Raw genomic sequence first — 20,654 nt, forward strand, 5'->3', positions numbered from 1 at the left:
CAGCGAGATGTAGATGGAGTCATCACTGTTTGGTGGACGGTACAACACACATATGAACAAGAGGTGGGAGCGAAGGGGAAGCCGTAGCCAGAGGTATTCCTGGGGGTGAGGTGGAGAGAGTGCAGTGCAGGGCGAGTGAGGAAGAGAGTTTTTGATAAAGATAGCAACCCCGCCTCCAGGACGAGGCTCAGGTCTATCATACCGGAGGAGAGAGTAGCCCGGGAGAGATACTATGGAATCAGAGACATCATAAAGGAGGAAAGTTTCTGTTAAGCAGATCACGTCTGGTTTGACAGAAGCAACCTGTATGGAGAGATCAGTTAAGTTTGAACGAAGGCCCCGGATGTTTGAGGTCCATACCGTTAATGAAGAGGAAGGGGGAGCATCAGATACAGAACAGGGGGGAGGAGGGGTAGGGTAAGATGTGGAAGAGGTGGAAGAGGTAGGGAGAGCTGTTGAAGGTGTGTCAGAGATTTCAGAATAGCTCGGAGAAAGGGAAGGATGGGGCGGACAAAAGGTTTGATGGTGATTGGGTGAGCCACAATGAGGTGTAATTTGAGGAGGGGGAAGAGCGAGGCAGAAGTTTGGGGGAGATGGAGGTGAGAGTTTGAAGGGGGAAGAAGCGGGGAGGACGCTTTGAGGAGGGGGAGTGAGAGGGGGGAAATTGAGAAGCAATGAGGGTGGGGAGATTTGAAGGGGAGGGGTGAGGGGGGAGTTTGGGAGGGAAGGGACAAGGGGAGGGATTAGAAAGGGATGGGATATGGGGGAGATTTGGAGGGGAGGGGTGAGGCAGGAGTCTAGGAGGGGAGGGGCGAGGGGGCGTCTTGGCGGGGAGGGGTGAGGGGGTAGTTTAGGAGGGAGGGGGCAAGGGGGGAGATTTGAAAGGGATGGGTGATGGGGAAGATTTGGAGGGGAGGGGTGATGGGGAAGATTTGGAGGGGAGGGGTTATGGGGAAGATTTGGAGGGAGGGGTGAGATTGGATTTTTGAAAGTGTACGATTTATGGGAAACGAACATTTATTGCAAAATGAGTTTCTTGTGACCGAGTTAAAAATACGTTTAAGGACGCTGGATGGAGGATGGAGTGCAGGAGAGTTTAGGGAATGTAGAAAAAAGGCACTATAGGAGATGGATATTTTTTTTGGGATGAATTGATTTGGTGAGCAAGTCGAAAGCAGCCGTTTAAAGAAGAAGAAGAAAAAGGTGTTATAAAATATGACGGAATACATAACTTGAGGGGAAAGTGTAAACATTGAAGGTTAATGAGTGAAAACTATCTGGGGAAATGGGGGAGAAACACGTGGTCGAAGAACGAACGAACGAATAAGAATGAATAAACGAATGAGAACAGAGAACCTTTCTAGGTTATTGTGTTTTCTACACCCTCAATTCCATCTTTTCTTTCATTGCTATGTCATCCCTGGTGTTCCCTTCCTCTTTTTTCAGTCCTCTTCTTGCTGTGATTGAGTTTCTATCCATCTTGTTCACTATCTGTGTCCTCCTCACACATTTTTTTTATTTTTGCTATACAACATTGAGGCTCGTGTAAGAGAAAGCACATTAAACACAAAAACAAACGGACACATGAAACATACAAAAAAGGGAGTGGGAGACAATATAGAGAGAGAGAGAGTGGGAGACAAGATAGGGAGAGCCAAACATCCAAAGAAATAGGAAAGGTGACATCTGCTATACATGGATAATTTCAAGCTCTTCTCGCCAAATGACAAAAAATTGACAGAGCAATTAAATCTAGTAAAACGGTTTTCCGAGGACATTCAAATGGAATTTGGACTAGACAAGTGAGCCAAGTGCACAATTATACAAAGTGAACCAACAAAAACAGACAACATAAAAATTGACCTTGAAACAACAATACAGCGGTTAGAAAACGAAACATCATACAAATACCTCGGAGTAAAAGAGGGCCACCAAATATGTCACAAACAAATGCGCAAAACAATCGCCAAAGAATACCTACGTAGAACGAAGCCGATTCTGAAAACATACCTCTCCCCAAGAAACAAAATCAAAGCCATAAACCAGCTCGCACTACCAGTGTTCCAATATAGCTGCAGAATGATAGCCCAACACCCTGGTGTTGGGCTAGCGGCTAGGTCTATCATAGACCCTGCCGGCTTAGGATCCTAGGATCCTGGGTTCGAATCCCGGTCGATCGCTGAATTAACGCCAGGGGGGTTGACTCAGCCTGTCATCCTTCCGAGGTTGGCTAATTGAGTACCAGTTCACTGGTAATTCCCTGGTTGTCGTTAAAGGCGGCAAAAAGGGTTGGCGTCAGGAAGGGCATCCGGCCGTAAAACATTGCTTCAAAAAGGGGACCGAAAAAACAACAACAACCACGGTTCCCGAAAAAGGCCAACCCCCGCTTTGCGGGGAAAAATGTCCTCTAGAGGTGGTTTATAATGATAAACTGGCCCCAATCAGAAATCAACAAGTTAAACATCAAAACAAGAAAACTACTTACCATCCACAAAATGTTTTACAAAAACCAGTGCATTCCGAGAATGTACCTGCCAAGATGAGAGGGAGGTAGCGGCCTGATCGAACTCAACCAGGTGCACAGTGATGAGTGTAGGACTAGCTGAGTACGTGAAATGCTCAATAGACTATCGGATGCAATTTGTAAACAAATATGAACACAACAAACCTGAAAAAGTATCCCTAACTAACCTTGCAAAGAATTTCCAAAAACAGGTGTGAATAGAAGATGCCACACAGGAGCAACAAATAAAGCCTCAACAATTGTAAAAAAAAAGACAAAATAAATATATAGAAAGAAATATCAAGAAATGAACACCAACAACTGGGAAAATGAAAAAAGAGCAGGAAAATACAAAAAAGAATTGGACAGAGTGGGGATACACAAAGAAGGCTCTTTGGAATGGCTAAGAAGAGGTCAGCTCAACTGGGACGGCGAACAAATTGTAATAAATGCCCAAGATCAAGGACACTACACCCCATCTTTAGATCTACACCAGATCCTGGGATCAAGGACACTACACCAATGGATTAAAAAAGATGGCGGGACTGAGCCAGATGGATTAGTGTAGATTCTGCAAGATAGAAACAGAGAGTACTAGTCACCTGCTCTCGGGATGCAAAAAACTATTATATCAGACCAACTTTACACACAACAGCACAACAAAGTATGCAAAGTGATTCATTAGTGTATCTGCAAAAATGTAAACATCCCAGCACCAGAAAACCCATGGAAACACGAACCAGGGGCAACCATTGAAAATGAGGATGTCATGCAACGTACGACCTGATGACTCCATCAAACGTGCACATAGAAAACAAAGCAATGCGTCTGGACATTGCACTCTGGAACAAAAAGGAAAAGATAGCATTGATGATCGAGATATCATTACCCAGCAATTTTGGCCTTAACAATGCAGAAGTCAAGAAAATGATCAAATACCAGGACCTCAAAAATGAGGTCAAGAGATCTTAGAAGCTGAAGAGTGCCGAAATTGTGCCAGTGATAGTTGGGCCAACAGGAATGATAAAGAAGAACCTCACTGAGATTTTGAAAACCATCCCTGGGAATATTACTACAAATCAACTGTAACACAAAACTGAAAAAGTTGAACAGCCTGGTCCATGAATTGTGATCCCTTACTGAATAGGAGGTGGATACTTTGGATCCTGGGAGGACTCCGTTTCACCTCCTGAAACCCGCAAATGGAGATAACAACCAACGACACCCACACCCACACACCCATATACTCAGTACGCACGCAAATATACGCACGCGCACACACATGGATACTTTTGAGACCTGGGAGGAGCTCTGTTCCACCTTCTGAAACCCACATATGGAGATAACAACCAGCGACACAAACACCACCCCGTGCCCTGCCTTGCCTCTGAACCGTCTATCCTGTGTTCAAATGTAGGCACATCTATAAACCGTCATCCTGGTGTTTCACATGCAGGGTGGAACATCAATGTGTGTGCCGTGCCTCGGATGAACGGTAAACTGGGAATCCCATTGCCAGCAATAGATGGTGAACATTAAAGATCATGAGGAGTCCTTCAAGATGAGCAGGCAAGCTATCACAGGCATCATGACTAAATTCCAAATCCTGCCCTGACTGAACACTGAGAAGGCAATGGCAAACCACCCAGCATAACCCATGCCAATAAACTGCTGAGGCCGCACTAACCTTCTGTAAAGAGAATACTTATCATCATATAAATCCTGGTGTTGGGCTAGCGGCTAGGGTGCCGGCTTAGGATCCTAGGATCCTGGGTTCGAATCCCGGTCAATCGCTGAATTAACACCAGGGGGGTTGACTCAGCCTGCCATCCTTCCGAGGTCGGCAAATTGAGTACCAGTTCACTGGTAATTCCCTGCTTGTCGTTAAAAGGCGGCAAAAAGGGTTGGTGTCAGGAAGGGCATCCGGCCGTAAAACATTGCTTCAAAAAGGGGACCGAAAAACAACAACAACCACAGTTCCCGAAAAAGGCCAACCCCCGCTTGCGGGGAAAAATGGCCTCTAAAGGTGGTTTTTTTGTTTTTTTTAATATAAATCGAAAAGAAAGATCACTCAATCTTTTGGGTCTCACTATCTGCCATGATCTTTCCTGGGTGAACCACATTTCCAAGCTGGCCTCCAAAGCCAGTCCTGGCTGGGCATCCTCGGTCGTGCGAATCCTTCCTTGGCACACCTGAGCTCCTCACCACGTACAAGGCTGTCATCCGCAGCTTGAAGGAGTACTGCGTTTATTACTCCAGATTTGGACATTATTTAGTCTACAGCATCCAATCCTCATATCCGAATCCAGATTTTGATGATACGCTTCAATTATGTAATGACAATTGATCGTGTTTCCAAGGTAAGACACGTTTGAGTAGGCCGAAACAAAATGGCGGCTTAAGAACCCAGTGATGTGCAGTGGGCTGACCAAGATGGCGGGCCGCCATATTGGAACACCACCACATCGGGGTTTTTTTTTTCTTCCTTATGAGCACCTCGTTAATCATCTTCAAAAAGCATGTTATAACACACCCAAACACCCAGTTTTCAACCTTGCAATCTGTTGGAGGTCCAGGTGTATGCATGCAGAGTTTGGGGCGGCTAGGTTTCATGGTTTTGGAGTTATGGAGGAGACAGACGGACAGACACTGCCTTTTATTATTATAGATGCATGCATATATAGTCACGTGAAAAAGTAAGTACACCCCATGTAAAGTTTTGACTTTTTCAACATATTTCAACATACAGCTATTTGATCTTCATTTCAACAATATTGATAGATAAAGGTGATATAATATAACAAATATCATGAAACATTTACGTTTTGTAGTCCATTGTATAATTTGAATAAACAAATGCAAATTTCGCATGTGGAAAAAGTAAGTACACCCTTGGCTCTAATAGGTGGTATTGCCCCCTTTGGCAGAAACAACCTCAAGTAGGCATTTCTTATAACTGTCTACCAGTCTCTGACATCGAATGGGAGAAATTTTTACCCACTCCTCCATGCAGAATTCTTTCAGCTGTGCAATGTTTGAGGGGTTTCTTGCATGCACAGCTCGTTTCAAATCCCCCCACAACATCTCGATGGGATTTAGTTCCGGGCTTTGAGTTGGCCATTAGAGAACCCTCCATTTCTTTCTTTTCAGCCATTCCTTGGTGGATTTACTGGTATGTTTAGGGTCATTGTCATGTTGCAAGGTCCAACTTCGATTGAGCTTCAACTTTCCGACAGATGGCCTCACATTATCCTCAAGCACCCTCTGGTACAATGAAGAATTCATAGTGGATTCTATGATGGTGAGCTTCCCAGGCCCTGATGCAGCAAAGCTGCCCCAAACCATAATATTTCCACCACCATGCTTTACAGTTGGTATCAAGTTCTTGTGGTCAAATGCTGTCTTTGGTTTTCGCCAAACATGTCTTCTGGTACTGTGGCCAAATAGCTCTACCTCTGACTCACCTGTCCAGAGCACATTATTCCAGAAGTGCTGGTCTTTGCCGAGGTGTTCATTGGCAAACTTTAGTCTTGCCCTGATGTTCTTTCTGGACAGCAAAGGTTTCCTCCTGGCACACCTCCCATATAGATCAAATTTTTGCAGCCTCTTTCTAATGGTAGACCTGTGCACTTTGACATCAACAGTGGCAAGAGCTACCTGTAGGTCCCATGATGACATTCTGGGGTTCTTAGAGACTTCTTTCAGCATCTTGCGGTCCACTCTCGGGCTGAACTTGCTGGGGCGGCCTGGCCTGAACAAGTTGGCAGTTGTTTGGAATCTTCTCCACTTGTAGATGATCGTCCGGACAGTTGAATGATTGATTTCAAATTGTTTGGAGATCTTTTTAAATACCTTCCCACACTTGTAGGCATCTATAACCTTCTTTCTGAAGGCCTCAGAGTGCTCTTTTGATCTGGGCATGGTGACACCGCACACTTCAACAAGAAAGAGCAAACCAAGCTAAATGTCTGAGGTTTAAATAAGACAGGTTCCTCCAAGATCCTCTCTAACGATGTTCTAATCATTTGCACCTGAGCTGGTGCACCTGATTCTAATTTTAGGTATTTGAAGTAGTGATAAATGTGGGGGTGTACTTACTTTTTCCACATGCGAAATTTGCATTTATGTTTATTTAAATTATACAATGGACTACAAAATGTAAATGTTTCATGATATTTGTTATATTATATCACCTTTATCTATCAATATTGTTGAAATGAAGATCAAATAGCTGTTTGTTGAAATATGTTGAAAAAGTCAAAACTTTACATGGGGTGTACTTACATTATCACGTGACTGTAAATATATATACAGCAATACCCCGTTTTATGCCATTTCGACCGACGTCAAATCTGACTTTACGCCACTCTTCTTGAGTAAATTTCAGTTCAGCGAATGTCATTATGTGCGAGTTTACGTCAGTCCTACATCATAATACGAGGACGTTAAAAAATTAACTTTTCCTTAAAAATATATTTAAAATAAATAAAATAGTACATAAATTAACAATAAAAGAAGCTAAAAAACAATTTAAAATACAATAAAAAGCACATTAAAAATATTTTTAAAATGTACGTACAGTATACTGTACGTACGCGTAGCTGCTGGTTCTCATTCAAAACAAAGGCGGTGCCATATGCATTTTGTCCTGTGCTGCGGTCGCGTGCTTGCTTTGCCTTTCACTGGTATTTTTGTGATTATTCCTTTACTGTGTAAAACAACCAACGTAACGTGGCAACGGCGAAACATGACGATGCCGGCTCGGACGACCGTCCGTGGCAGACGTCACGTCACCGTGCAGAGTGTGCAATGTCCGCAACGAGGTCAGGCCCCATGGCCCATGTGAAACAAACGACCGTGTCATGCCTCGAGCCGGGGTGCCTCGTCGGGCACCTCGCCGGCATCCGGCGTCGACGAACCGATCGACGTGTGCATGTGCACATGTGCATGGATTTGCAAATGCCTGCCTGTACGTCGTAGTTTCTGCGCATATCGCATCGTCCAAAAAAAAGCACGCAACTTCGGCCGCTCAAGGAAAGACGGGGCACACCTACGACTCGGAGGCGAACGTCGATCCCCGGGGCGGCCGGGTTCACGGAACCCTGAGCTCGTTCGTTCATCACAGACACGACACGACCACCGGTGAAACTGCTCTGACATGTTGGGTAAAGCACGCCGTGATGAAGCGGGCCGCGGAGCCACTCGGCACACAAGCCCGCTCACGGTCGACACGTCCGTGCCGGTCACCCCGTTCGAGGAGAAGACCCGACCGATAGAAAACAACAGAGGGACTCCCGACGGGGAGCGGCAAAGATTCAGGGCGAAGCCGCAGCCTTCTCCAGTTATTTACTCTAGTTTTACGGTGTTTGTCTTCATTTTAAGGCATTTTTAAGACATTATGCCCGGTTTACGTCAAAAACCGAGTTACGTCACGGCTTATGGAACCAATTAATGACGTAGGCCGGGGTATTGCTGTATGTATGTATATATATTGTTACAGATACGACTTTGATGGTATGGTGGGCCGAGCGGGATGGCCGCCGTATCCGTACAAGTTACCCCGATTGCACCCGGGGTTGACTAATCGCGCTATGCTGGCTCAATAGGAAAGAGAAGACACCCGGCTGGGTTATAATGACACAATACGACACCAGGGGTTCAGTTCTCAAGTATATTCGTACGGAAAAAGGTTAGATTACAAGGACAAGAGGGAAACATAGGAAGGTGGGCACTTAAACACACTCTTATATTAACCCTAGACAGACCACAGATAAACGGGACAAGGCTCACTCACACGGGGTTTGATGGCCAGGAAAGCGGCAGTCGATGGCTCAGGTGCACCTGGCTCAGGGACAGAATCGCGTACGTTGGTGTCCAGCAGATGCGGGGAGGTCGCTCAGCGCTCGTGGGTCGCGACTTTGGTGGAGATGCCGGGGAGGTCGCTCAGCGCTCGGGAGGGTGGCGTCTTGTCCTTCCAAGCTCGGGGCGCATCTCTCTTCACGTCCGGCGCGGGGCCGCGTATATCCGGCGGGGAGTCACGCCCTCGCTCGTTAGCTCCGCCCCATATGGCATCGGCCCATGGCTTCTCATTGGGTGCGGGGGTTACCGGCTCCGCCCTTGACGAGGGGCCGACAGGGAGCCCCCTTCTGGGTAACCCCGTCGAGCACATGTTCAATGGCGGCCAACCGAGCCGGAGTGAGGACGCAAAGCCGCTGTTGTTGTGGTTGTTGTTGGAGCTTGAGATGATGGGAAGAGATGCGGGGAGGTATGGGAAGGTCCTAAACTCCTACTGGTGCCATATCATCACATTCTGGTGCAACGAAGAGTCATAATTAATGGAAACAAGTCCTTAACTGACATAGATTAAGAATAACTAGCAAGATGTCCTATAATTGTCTACGTGTGGTGCGGGGGACCTGGGCACGACATTTAATGGGGGGATGAAGGGGAAGATCGGCTCTAATGGGTGTTGTTTACAGACAATGGGACTAGGGAATGGGGTAAGGGAGAGTTGGGGAGTATCGGAGAAAATAGGGGAATATTTACAAGCGGATATGGAGGCCAAATTCCATATTCGCAACAATATATATATATACATATATATATATAAACATATATATATATATATATATATATATATATATATATATATATATACGTAGTGTGTTCAAAAAGTATCCGACCTTTATTTTTCGTGCGTAAAAAAAAAGAAGCTAGGGAGGCGTTGATTCGTGCACGTATGTAGGCGATCCTAATGCGCACGCGTGAATTTTTTGCCACCTGCAGAAGCTGTCATTCGACGGCAGACCGCCGATGAGTGAGGACATGTAAGCGAGCGCCGTCGGATTTTCGTTTTTGACAAAATGACGGAAAAACTTGAACAACGCTACTGCATCAAATTTTGTGTTTTTTGGCCTCGGGGATGATGGATGCTTCCATTGTGATGACTGCAACTTGGTTTCTGGGTCGTACCCATAAACCCAGGACTCATCGCCAGTGATCACTGTGTTGAGGAAGCTGGGATCGCAGTTCACAGTCTCCAGCATGTCCTGTGCGATCTCCAAACGGAGTTGCTTCAGCTCAATCGTTAGCAGCTTTGGTACGAACTTCGCTGAGATTCTCCTGAAGCCCAAATCCTCCTTCATAATGGAATGAACGGTGTTGAATCTTGCGGATCGTTTCCACTTGGGAATCGCCAAGCTTTACACAAAATTTGATGCAGTAGCGTTGTTCAAGTTTTTCCGTCATTTTGTCAAAAACGAAAATCCGACGGCGCTCGCTTACATGTCCTCACTCATCGGCGGTCTGCCGTCGAATGACAGCTTCTGCAGGTGGGAAAAAATTCACGAGTGCGCATTAGGATCGCCTACATACGTGCGCCAATCAACGCCTCCCTAGCTTCTTTTTTTTTACGCACAAAAAATAAAGGTCGGATACTTTTTGAACACAGTAGTATATATATATATATATATATATATATATACACACATACATATTGTCGCGCGGACCCTTCGGTTAATACCAGGGACCGCGGATGACCAGAACGGATTTACTTGAGGCGACGACCAAACACGGATTCGGCTATAAAACACGGGAGGAAGAAGGGAAGTGGAAGCTGTGGCAAAAGCGCGTACCTGTGGAAGGCGAACCGACGGCAGCTTCAATCTTGCAGGGAAATTAATGAACTCACGAACGACAAGATTAGAAGGTACAAAAATAAAATGTTACGGATTTGTCACTTCCGTTGTGGTGGTTTTCATCCACTGTAAACATTTTTGATTCCATGTACTATTATTGTTTTCAAAAGGTTTATTGTTTATGAACTGTTTTCAAAAGGTGAAAAAGTTAGAGTTAAAAGAAACCGGAAACCAGATCGGGAACCGGACGACGACGAAGAGGAAAAGAAAAGAAGGCGGAGCGAAGGAGTCGGAGAAGAAAGCTGAGTTGCTTTGAGGTCTGAGCGAGCATTGACGAGCGAGAGTCACGAGTGAGCTTTGGGTTTCCCAGGAAAGGGATTCCTGCGGCAGAGTTGTTGTCGCTGTGACAGATCAACCTGCATGTCAGGTTTTGCGGTGGATTCTGAAGAGAATCATCGTTATCATCATCGTGCCGTTGCGCCGCGAGACCGGGCCGTCAGCCATTTTGGCTCGCGCGCTTTGTGCGTCGCGCAGGGTTTTCTTTGCTTCGCTTCGGCCGTTTTCACCGCATTCGGACGTCTATCTGGTGTGGGTGTGTGTACCGTGGATTTTGAAGATAAATCTGAGGTTCGCCGACTGTGAGCCGTGAAATGTCCATACCCGAGGGTGTGATTTCTCAGTCGCCTGGAGGGCGCCTTTGGATTTCCCAGTCGCCTTGAGGGTGCCTTTGCGCAGCTTTGGTCACGTGAGTGTGACTGTCATCCGAACGGGATTCTGGTCTCGATTGGACATTGTTCTGACGATCGCTGGAGCGGATCGACTTTGGCTTGAAGCCGGGATCGATTTCGGCTTGAAACCGGAATCAACTTTGGTTTGAAGCAGGGAGAGGGACATTGGGAATGTTTTTGTTTCACTCACTTGGAGCACAGTGAATTATATATTACGAAACTGATGGTACCATCATAGGATATATATTGATTGTACTTTTGATTACTATTATTGTTGTACTGTTATTCTTGAGTGATCTTCATACAATATTTGTTTGTTGGTAACAATTGGTGTGGCTTCACCATTGATCTTTGACATACAGAATAACACATTTTTCTGCCGTGACTCCTCTCGGGGCTCGGAGGTACACCGTGACCAGGGGGTTCGGGGAGGAGCACGTAACAAAAGATTTATTCACGGAACCCGAAACAATGAAACTCGACGGTAATCAAATAAAGGGCCTAAATTGGGATCCCACACACCTCACTTCAGAAACGAGAACACAGGAAGGAATTTCAAAAAGAAAAACGTTCGTGATGTAATTGTGAATGTGGTGCGTCGTTATCTGCCCTGTCGTCTTGCGTCTCCAAGTTCGTTTGATGCGTATACTGCAATACAGCAATCAGCATATGTAAAGGGAGACGACGACATGCTTACCAAGATAGGTGGCATTGACCTGATAGCTGCTGAGGCTAAATACCACAGCCCATGTGAAGCTCAGTATGCAAGCAAAGCGAGATATCTTTGGCAGATTACTCATTGTTGCTAAAGCACGTGATGTCAACCTCAAGGAAGTCCTCGCACATGAACCATCATCTGTGCCTTATGCATTGGCACTTTCTGATGGCAGTATGCGTAAGAATATGAAGTGTGATCTGCTAGAAGAGTTGGAAACAAAAGCTGATGTGTTGCCAAATCTTCCATATAATGAAGCACCATTACCCACTGCCAATGTCATTGATGCGATGGCATTGGTCCAAATGGTGAAATCTGGCGGCTCTAAGACATTTGGCCAATTCGCAGAGAAGTATTATGATCTGATATCAGCACCATTTGGGAAGAATGGCTGCAACAGGGTAGATGTGGTCTTTGATCGCTACGATCACCCTTACTCTATCAAGACCGGAGAACGCATGCGACGAGGGTCTTCTACAGAACTGGAGATTAAGATATTGGGACCCAGTACACCTCTACCTAAACAATGGGACAAATATATACTTAATCCAAACAACAAAGCAAATCTATGTGCATTCCTATGTGATCGATGGTGCCAAACTGCACCAGAAAAACTAGCACCAGGCAATCAGCTGGTCCTCGGTGGTGGCTTCAAGAACGGAAAGGAGTGCAAGCTGATCGTAAGAGGGCATGTGACTAAACTCTCACCTCTGGAGTCTGACCACGAAGAAGCAGACACCAGGCTTCTTCTGCATGCTCACAATGCATCATATGACCACCCACAGGTGATCGTGCACTCACCAGATACTGACGTTGCAGTCATGTGCATACACATGTACGCCACAATGAGATGCCAAAAACTTTGGTTTCGTACTGGAATAAAGCAAAAGTTACGACACATACCAATCCACGAAATAGTCTTGGCCATTGGTCCAGAAGTATGCAAAGCACTCCCATCAGTGCATGCACTAACAGGAAGTGACACGACGAGTGCCTTCAGTGGAATTGGTAAGAAGACAACTTTGAGGAAACTTCAGGACGGTAAAGACCACCAACAGAAAGCGTCACAACTGGGAGATATTATCCCACCGACAGAGGATACTGTCCGTGCTTGTGAACGGTTCATATGCTCCCTGTACACAACAGCTCAGGCAGCAGGTGACACGGCAGACGAAATCAGATATTGGATGTTCTGCCAGAAAAGGCAGAAGAGTGAATGCCTACCACCAACATCTGACAGTATTAGGCAACACATTTATCGAGCTAACTATCAGTCATTCATCTGGAAGAAGTCATTGCTCCCCAACCAAGCACTACCAAAGCCAGATGGTAATGGATGGAACATCGAAGATGGAACTCTCCAGCCCACCCTCATGACCAAAGACCCTGCTCCAGTTGGACTAGTTGAGCTGACCGCGTGCAAGTGTAAAGTGTCTGCATGTCAATGCAGCCACGTATGTGCCTGCAAGAACAATAACATGCCATGCACAGAAGCCTGCACTTGCATGGGAGGTGAACAATGCAAAAACCCAAACAAAGAACCTACCACAAGCGACTCAGAAGATGATGATGAGGAAGATTAATGATGACATTTTCATGATTTTATACCACTTAGAGGATGATTCAGTAGCAAAATATGTGTGTTTATTTTAATAATACAACAAATAACAGTTATATGTTAACATTGTAATGTTCAGTGAATGATTATGGTTATGATACGCAGCCAGATTTGACCTGGTGAGATATTTTTGCTGAGATTACTTGTGGACTTTTGGTCATAACAGGAGTGGGGTTGATGATTTAGGGGAAATGAAATCTATATTTTTCTGACTTTACTTAAGGATTGTCCAATTTTGTTTCTTGAAAAGATCATAAAGATATATCATATTATAGTGTAGCAGCATAGCAAACCTGTTGTGCATTTTGTGATACAAGCACCAAATTTGGCACAAATGTACATTAATATGTTGCGAACATTTTCAGATATTGGGCCACTTGAAAATCCGTAATTTTTTTTTTCAAATTTTTTCAAATTTCGTAATTTCAAATTTTTCGGGTGACACCGTCACAATTTCGGTCTTCGAGGCCGGCCGATATAGTGGGGCGGCTTAGCCCAAATATTCAAAAGAATTGTGCATTTTGTGATACAAGCACCAAATTTGGCACAAATGTACATTAATATGTTGCGAACATTGTGTGGTCAGCAATGAAGACGAGAGTCTGAATTATATGTATGCAAAAGACCTTGTGAACCAGTGAAGCAAATACACGGGTAAGCATGAATTAAATCTAGGGCATGATATAATTTCCATGATGTTTACCTCTACACTCAATGGTGGAAGGAGGTAATGTTTTGATCCCAGCTTGTCTGTATGTCTGTTTGTCTGTTAGTCCACAAAATTCCAGACAAAGCTTGTAGTAGTGGTAGTTGTAGTGGTAGTGGTGATAACAGAAATTGTTATATAGAACTGAACTTATATTATTATTATATGCAGAAAATAACTTCATTTCTATATGCCCTGCAGTGGACAGGTTAATTGGTTTATGCACTGAAGGGGTCACCCTGGTGTGCACTGCTGTGTTCTGCCTCACTGAGTTGTTCAGGTATGATGTACTCAGCACAAGCTTCCGGTCGGCCCGGAGGTGGGGGTGCGGGGCCTGTCACGGAACGTCAAAACAAACGGCCTGCCGGGGCCGCCCAAAAGTCGGGCGTGAGGGGCGCGTCCACTAATGGAACGCCTCTCGCTTCCCAGATCGAGGGCCACGTGGTCAGGAGAACCTCGTCCCTTCCGGTCACACTTTGCCTATCGGCCGGCCTCGAAGACCGAAATTGTGACGGTGTCACCCGAAAAATTTGAAATTACGAAATTTGAAAAAATTTGAAAAAAAAAATTACGGAATTTCAAGTGGCCCAATATCTGAAAATGTTCGCAACATATTAATGTACATTTGTGCCAAATTTGGTGCTTGTATCACAAAATGCACAATTCTTTTGAATATTTGGGCTAAGTCGCCCCACTATTACAACCATAACCGCATTTGAACAACATAAAGATGATATTGCATAATTACAGTCGAAAAGCAAAAACTACATATTTCAGCGATTTTGGGTATAATACAATGAATGAATGAATGAATGATCGTTTTAAGGCCATTTTCCCCACTAAAGCGGGGGTTAGCCTTGCTGGCCCCATGACAATCATGGTTCCCCGTTTGAGGCAATGTTTTTATGGCCGGATGCCCTTCCTGACGCCAACCCTTGGTCGCCTCTTACGATGCGCAGGGATACGGTGTATCTATTCTAAGCCGGGGTACACACCAGGATCATTCATTCCAGCAAGCTGGTACTCAATTTTCCGACCTCGGAAGGATGACAGGCTGAGTCAACCCCCCTGGCGTTAATTCAGCCATCGATCGGGATTCGAACCCAGGATCCGAGGATCCCAAGCCGGCACCCTAACCGCTAAGCCAACACCAGGCTATACACCAGGCTATTTGGGTATAATACAAGGTATAATAATTTAAAAAAAATTTAATCATACGTGAACAGCATAACGAAAATCCCCTCATACTTCCCACTATCCTTTTAATTATAATGTTGAAGAATCCCTATTGGAAGAGCTGAAAAAACAAAAATAAAAAATAAAAATCGTCAATTTTGAGCTTTACGCTACCCCCTTAATAGAAAAGTGGCTGCCATTTATTGTTGCTGCCACAATTTAACTGCACATCAGGGCTGGATTTGTTCTACAGATGTATCCCAAGCACCCTGAAATGACAAACCAACTGTGTAGTGGGTGTTGCACGAAACTCATTTTCTAGGCCTCTCTTGAAAACTGCCTCCTGGACTATTTCCACACAATTCAAACAATCCTTCGCTGCAATCTTCGATCAAGTTTTCTCTTGTGGCCACATCCAGGGAGGTTTGCTACAGTGCCATGGGCCTTAAACTTCCTGATGGCATTGTGTATGGTGGACACAGGAACATCAAGGTCTCTACAGATGGACTTGTAGCCTTGAGATTGTCCATGCTCGACTACAATCTTGTGTCTGACCTCCTCAGACAATTCACTAGTTTTCTTTCTTTTCTCCTTGCTCATTGCGGTACACACAGTGACACAAAACAGCAGAATGACTTCTTTTCTCCATTCAAACTGCTTTATTGAGTGATTTTTATATTGCAGGCACCTGCACCTCACCACAGGAGAGTTCAATTCCAAAGTAATGGAGAATCACCTGCTTGAAATCTAATTATTTCTTGAAACGGATGGCTTGAAATATATCAGGCTTTGTTGAAAATTTGATGTCAAATGGTTAATAAAAAGAAAAGAATTTTCATTCATATTCTGCAAAGGAATAAATAAATAAACTATTTGTTCGGTTCAAAAATGCCAATGTACAACATTCACTGCAAAGCTGTTGGTATACCTAACTCACGTAGAACCAGGATATGGGGTACCACCTCACATTTACTTCCAAGTTTCATTGAAGTTAAACTAACAGGCTAAAAAGTTAAACGGATCGGGGATGGATAAAACAGCAATGGTGCAGCCAAATGTGTGGAATTGCCTCCAGCAGTGTTGGACATATCTCAAACTTCTGGCATCATCATCGACATCAATGACAAAGAATGAACAATTGAGAACTGTACAGTTGCTGCAATGACAAAGCTAAATGGATGTTCAAATTGTTTGCAACACCATCAGCATCAGCATCGTAACAACACCAGAACTTTGACATCGCCGACAGGTCGGTGTTCTCTCTGTCTTCATCCGTCACCTTTCTGGTCTTGTACTCTGTCCACTCCATGCTTTGTCCCTACCCCAGGTATCTGCAGGGCGCACACAGTCTACCAGCAACCCCCTGCTAATGAAACACCCAAAATAAAGAACCACTGCTCACCTCCATTTGTTCGTTCCTTTTTTTCCTGCCTGTGGAATCAACTTAAACATTCTCTTCAATCTCATTATTACCCTGCACTCATGAAGTAAAGAGCAGGGTTAAGCGATCGGTTGCGTGCGTACGTGTGGCGTACGTGTGTCTGCATTTTCAAAATTCATTTTCTCGGCAATCGTTGGTCAGATTGACAAGAAATTTTACCAAAGGAGCACCTGTAGAATTTTTTTTATTCCCAATTATGACGTCGGTACCACATAGGTCAAGTGGTACAGACACCATATTGGAAAAACGCTATACCTCTATATCTCTGAAACCGCTCCATGGAAAAAATTGGAATGTGGCTTATTGTAAAGAACTCCACATGGGGAATAAGTGTTGTTAATGCTGACGTCATTGGTGCCTTCATGACGTCATAATTCGACAGGGACAATACTTAGTCTGATCAGTTTGAAATTTCTTGAGTGTGATCTACGCAACAATTATATTAGAGAATATACATTTATGATGTCATTGCTCACGTGGTCTGGCAGCCATATTGGATAAAAAATTTTTTTTAAATCTCTACAGAAACAAAAGAGTTGGCTTGTACAAAGATGACTGTGTGGGTACGTATTCCATGAATACCATCTAGTTTCCTCCAAGACATAAAAACAGCTGTTCACCACCATCTCAGATCGTCCCCAATCCCAAACCATGATCTTTTCTACACCCGTTACACTCCTCTACCCCCTCACCACCACCAAAGTTTTGCTTCTGTATCCATGTTGTCTACCCCTTGCATTCTCCCCTACCACACATCGTTACCCACATCCCTTGTTTGTCAGTCTCCATCTATTTTCTACCCCAGCCCTGCTGTTGGCATTTCACCCTTCTCTTTCTCCTGTTCCTTTTGTCCTGATCCGTTCTGGGTTCTAACTCTTCCACGAGTCTTGACTCTAAACACAAAAATAAAATAAGAGTTACGTTTTACCAATAATTAATATTTAGCAATGACATGTAATGGTGTAAGTGGGGTTCTTCAATCTGCCAAGAGCAGATAAAAAATAAAACATATATTTGGCTCAAAAGTGATCAGAATAATGGATAATTGAGGTTTATTTAATTTATTCCTCTCCACCATACAAAAGAGCGCCGGATGCCCTTCCTGCCGCTCCACGCGCTCTGTACAAAAGAGCGCGCACAGCTGTAAGGACGAAGGACGGGAACAGTGGTGAGTTTGAGGTGAAGGTGGGAGTGCATCAGGGGTCGGGTACTAAGTCCACTACTATTTGTAGCTGTGATGGAGGTGCTGGCTCAGAACGTAAAGGAGGGTTTACCGTGGGAGTTGTTGTAGGCAGATGATCTGGCGTTGATTGCGGAAAGTATGGATGGACTGAAGGAAAAGATGAACAAGTGGAAGGAATGTATGGAGACAAAAGGTCTGAAGGTGAATATCGGAAAGACGAAGGTGATGGCAAGTGGTAAAGCATGTGGTGAGGTGGAAAGAACTGGGAAGTGGCCTTGTGCTGTGTGCAGGAAGGGTGTCGGAGTGAACTCCATTCAATGTACAATTTGCGCTGAGTGGGTTCATCAAAAATGTAGTGGTCTGAGAGGGTCATTAACCAGTGTGGCAGCTACATTCAAATGTGAGGTGTGCACAGAGGGAGCTGCAGATGGAGGAAATGTTGAGTTGGATCTTGGAGACAGCGTGAAGCTGGAAGGTGTGAAAACATTTTGCTACCTCGGAGACATGCTGAATGGAGAAGGTGGATCAGACTCGGCAACGGTTGCTAGAGTGAGATGTGCATGGAATAAGTTTCGGGAACTGAGTGGCATGTTGACGAGGAGGGGAGTGTCGTTGAAGCTGAAGGGAAAGGTGTATGCTGCATGTGTGAGAAGTGTTATGATTTATGGGAGCGAGACATGGGTAATGAACGTAGAGCAGCAACGAAGGTTGGAAAGGGTGGAAATGCGAATGGTTCGACGGATGTGTGGAGTATCGTTGAGAGAGAGGAAGACAAATGATGAATTGCAAAAGATGATGGGAATAGAGCCTGTGATGGATGCTGCGAAGAGAAACAGGTTGAGATGGTTTGGTCATGTGTTGAGGAAGGGTGAAAGTGACTGGTTGAGAAGAGTGATGGAAATGAATGTAGAAGGAAGTAGAGGACGGGGAAGACCGAGAAAGACTTGGCTAAAGATGGTGGAAGAAGAAATGCGGGCAAGGGGGGTTAACAAGGAGAGATGCAGAAAATAGGGCAAAATGGAGAAGATGGTCATGGGGACTGCAAGGCTAACCCCCGCTCTAGTAGGGAAAATGGCCTTTAAAATGCATGTTGTTGTTGTTGTATTCCTCTCCACCGTAGGGACATGAAGCAACCAGAGATATTTCGGGGTGGCTTCGTACCAATTATTTTGTGATTTTTTTTTTTACCCCTTTGTAGCACAGGGCATGTCACATGACGATGAATCAATAGCCTTTCAAATAACAGGAAATGAAACAATACAGAATCCAAAGCAGTATGAAAGTGATCAAGAAAAGTTAATAATAAACCACCACATCCGGTACATCAAAATGGAAACCCCAATAACACCGATAAATTAAACCGTCATTGACCCCTTCTTGGACAGCGAAGGGATTACAAACAAACATGCGTGTTGAACCTTGGCATTAACCATGACAATGCACACGCACCTTGAGATTTTGGCTGCACTAAAACTGCGTCACCGATAAAAACAAATTACAACCGCCTTTTCAGGACGTACTGTCAAAAACGACAATAAACTGGCAGTTGTGAAAAAAAACAGACTCATTTCGATGTCGAAACAGAATTACTTCCAAAGTTTGAAGGAAAAAAAAAAAAAAGTTGAACATTTAATGCACAACATTGCAATTGGCCTGGGAGTGTGAAGGAGGTGAAAAAAGTCAGAACATTTAAAAATGAGGTGTCAATCCACCATGGGACAATGTGGAAGATGGTCAGAGTGCACAGCAAAAGTTTAAACATTGCAACAGTTGGAAAGGCGTCTAGACGTGAAGTAGCGGTTTCACATGGACTGCAATGAGGACACCTGCACCGCAGCACAACAAACCACGCCCACGTCACAACCTATGCGTTACAACAGGTGCGTCTTGGAGGGTCAGTAATCACATATTGAGGGGGGAGGGGCTTGCTGTGAAGCACCGTGGCGTCCAGTACCCCATGCTGCCAGTCCTTCATAAACACCTTTGCTTACGTGACGCGATGACGTCATGCGTACCCAAAGGTACTGTGAAAAGAATTTAGCAAAATTAAATTGCAGCCTCAGCTTCCGCAGCACCGGGAAACTTTTGCACCGTTTGAGAGAACGACGTGACATCGTGACTTGGTGTTGCGAAATGTATCAGTTACTGTTAAATGTTATTTGTGAGACCTTGTGGTGTTCGAACAAAACACCTGTCCACACCATCGCCCCCCATGCAGACTCGCACGGTACAACCAACGAAAGGCCCGGCCAAGTGCACCCCGAACCCCTCGCGACAGTCGGCCGAAGTACGGGCTCACCCGAGCGGACAAAAGCCGGAGCGCGGTGGGGATCGGCCGAGGAGGAGCCAGGAGTCCCGGGCCGGCCCGAACGCGGCTCCATAGCCTCGCGCCGTGCCCAGACCTCTCTCTCTCTCTCTCCCCCACACCCTGCTCCCTTCTCTCTATCGCGTTCTCCCAACAGTCGCGGAAGGGGAGAAGAAGAGCGACGAGGGAGGGGCGGGTTGCCGTGGGGAGGGTGCGCCCAAGTGGAATCAGGGAGGGGAGGAGGAGAGAGGAGAGAGGAGGGCAGGGTGAGGCATCGCTGGGCCGCGGGCTCGAAGCAATATATCACTCATTCTCACCAACGCACTGCAGAAGCTTGTACCGCCACGACTCGAGCTCCCGACGAAACCCGCGCCTCTCCGCGGAGCAGCGCGGGCTCCGGCACCGACTCGCCATGGCACCGGCTCCCGCGTCTGCTCTACACCCCCCCCCGCCCCCCTTCCCTCGCTTTCCACTCTTCTCTTTCCCGCCTGTACCGGGGCGGTCCCCTCAGGTTCCTCTGCCTCCTCCTCCTTCGCCTCCGCTTCCTCCTGGGCGCAAACCACCGCGGGAGTCTGTGAGTAGCGACGCGTTTACGTCAAACGAGAAACGGCCCAACATTTTGGGAAAGTCGCGATGACGTAA

At 45.5% G+C, this 20,654-nt stretch overlaps 2 protein-coding genes across 6 annotated transcripts in view; one reads left to right on the plus strand and one right to left on the minus strand.

The window, feature by feature from the left end:
- Window positions 1–20,543, minus strand: part of LCORL (ligand dependent nuclear receptor corepressor like) — a 212,492-nt gene extending 191,949 nt beyond the window's left edge. For 2 of the 5 annotated variants that reach the window (XM_078772400.1, XM_078772398.1), the window contains exon 1: window positions 20,330–20,493. In XM_078772400.1, coding sequence (XP_078628526.1) covers window positions 20,330–20,426 — 97 coding nt within the window. In that variant the 5' untranslated portion in view covers window positions 20,427–20,493. Of the gene's footprint in view, window positions 1–20,006; window positions 20,219–20,329 lie in introns of those variants that run through there. The other 3 variants (XM_078772401.1, XM_078772399.1, XM_068105983.2) reach the window with 2 other exon arrangements.
- Window positions 20,450–20,654, plus strand: part of MORN4 (MORN repeat containing 4) — a 71,768-nt gene continuing 71,563 nt past the window's right edge. The window contains exon 1 of the mRNA XM_068105987.2: window positions 20,450–20,586. The gene's annotated coding sequence lies outside the window, so the exon portion shown is untranslated. The remainder of the gene's footprint in view (window positions 20,587–20,654) is intronic.

This window comes from Myxine glutinosa, chromosome 2 (assembly GCF_964187855.1).
Source record: "Myxine glutinosa chromosome 2, kmMyxGlut1.1, whole genome shotgun sequence".
In the NCBI taxonomy this organism is placed as follows: Eukaryota; Metazoa; Chordata; class Myxini; order Myxiniformes; family Myxinidae; genus Myxine; species Myxine glutinosa.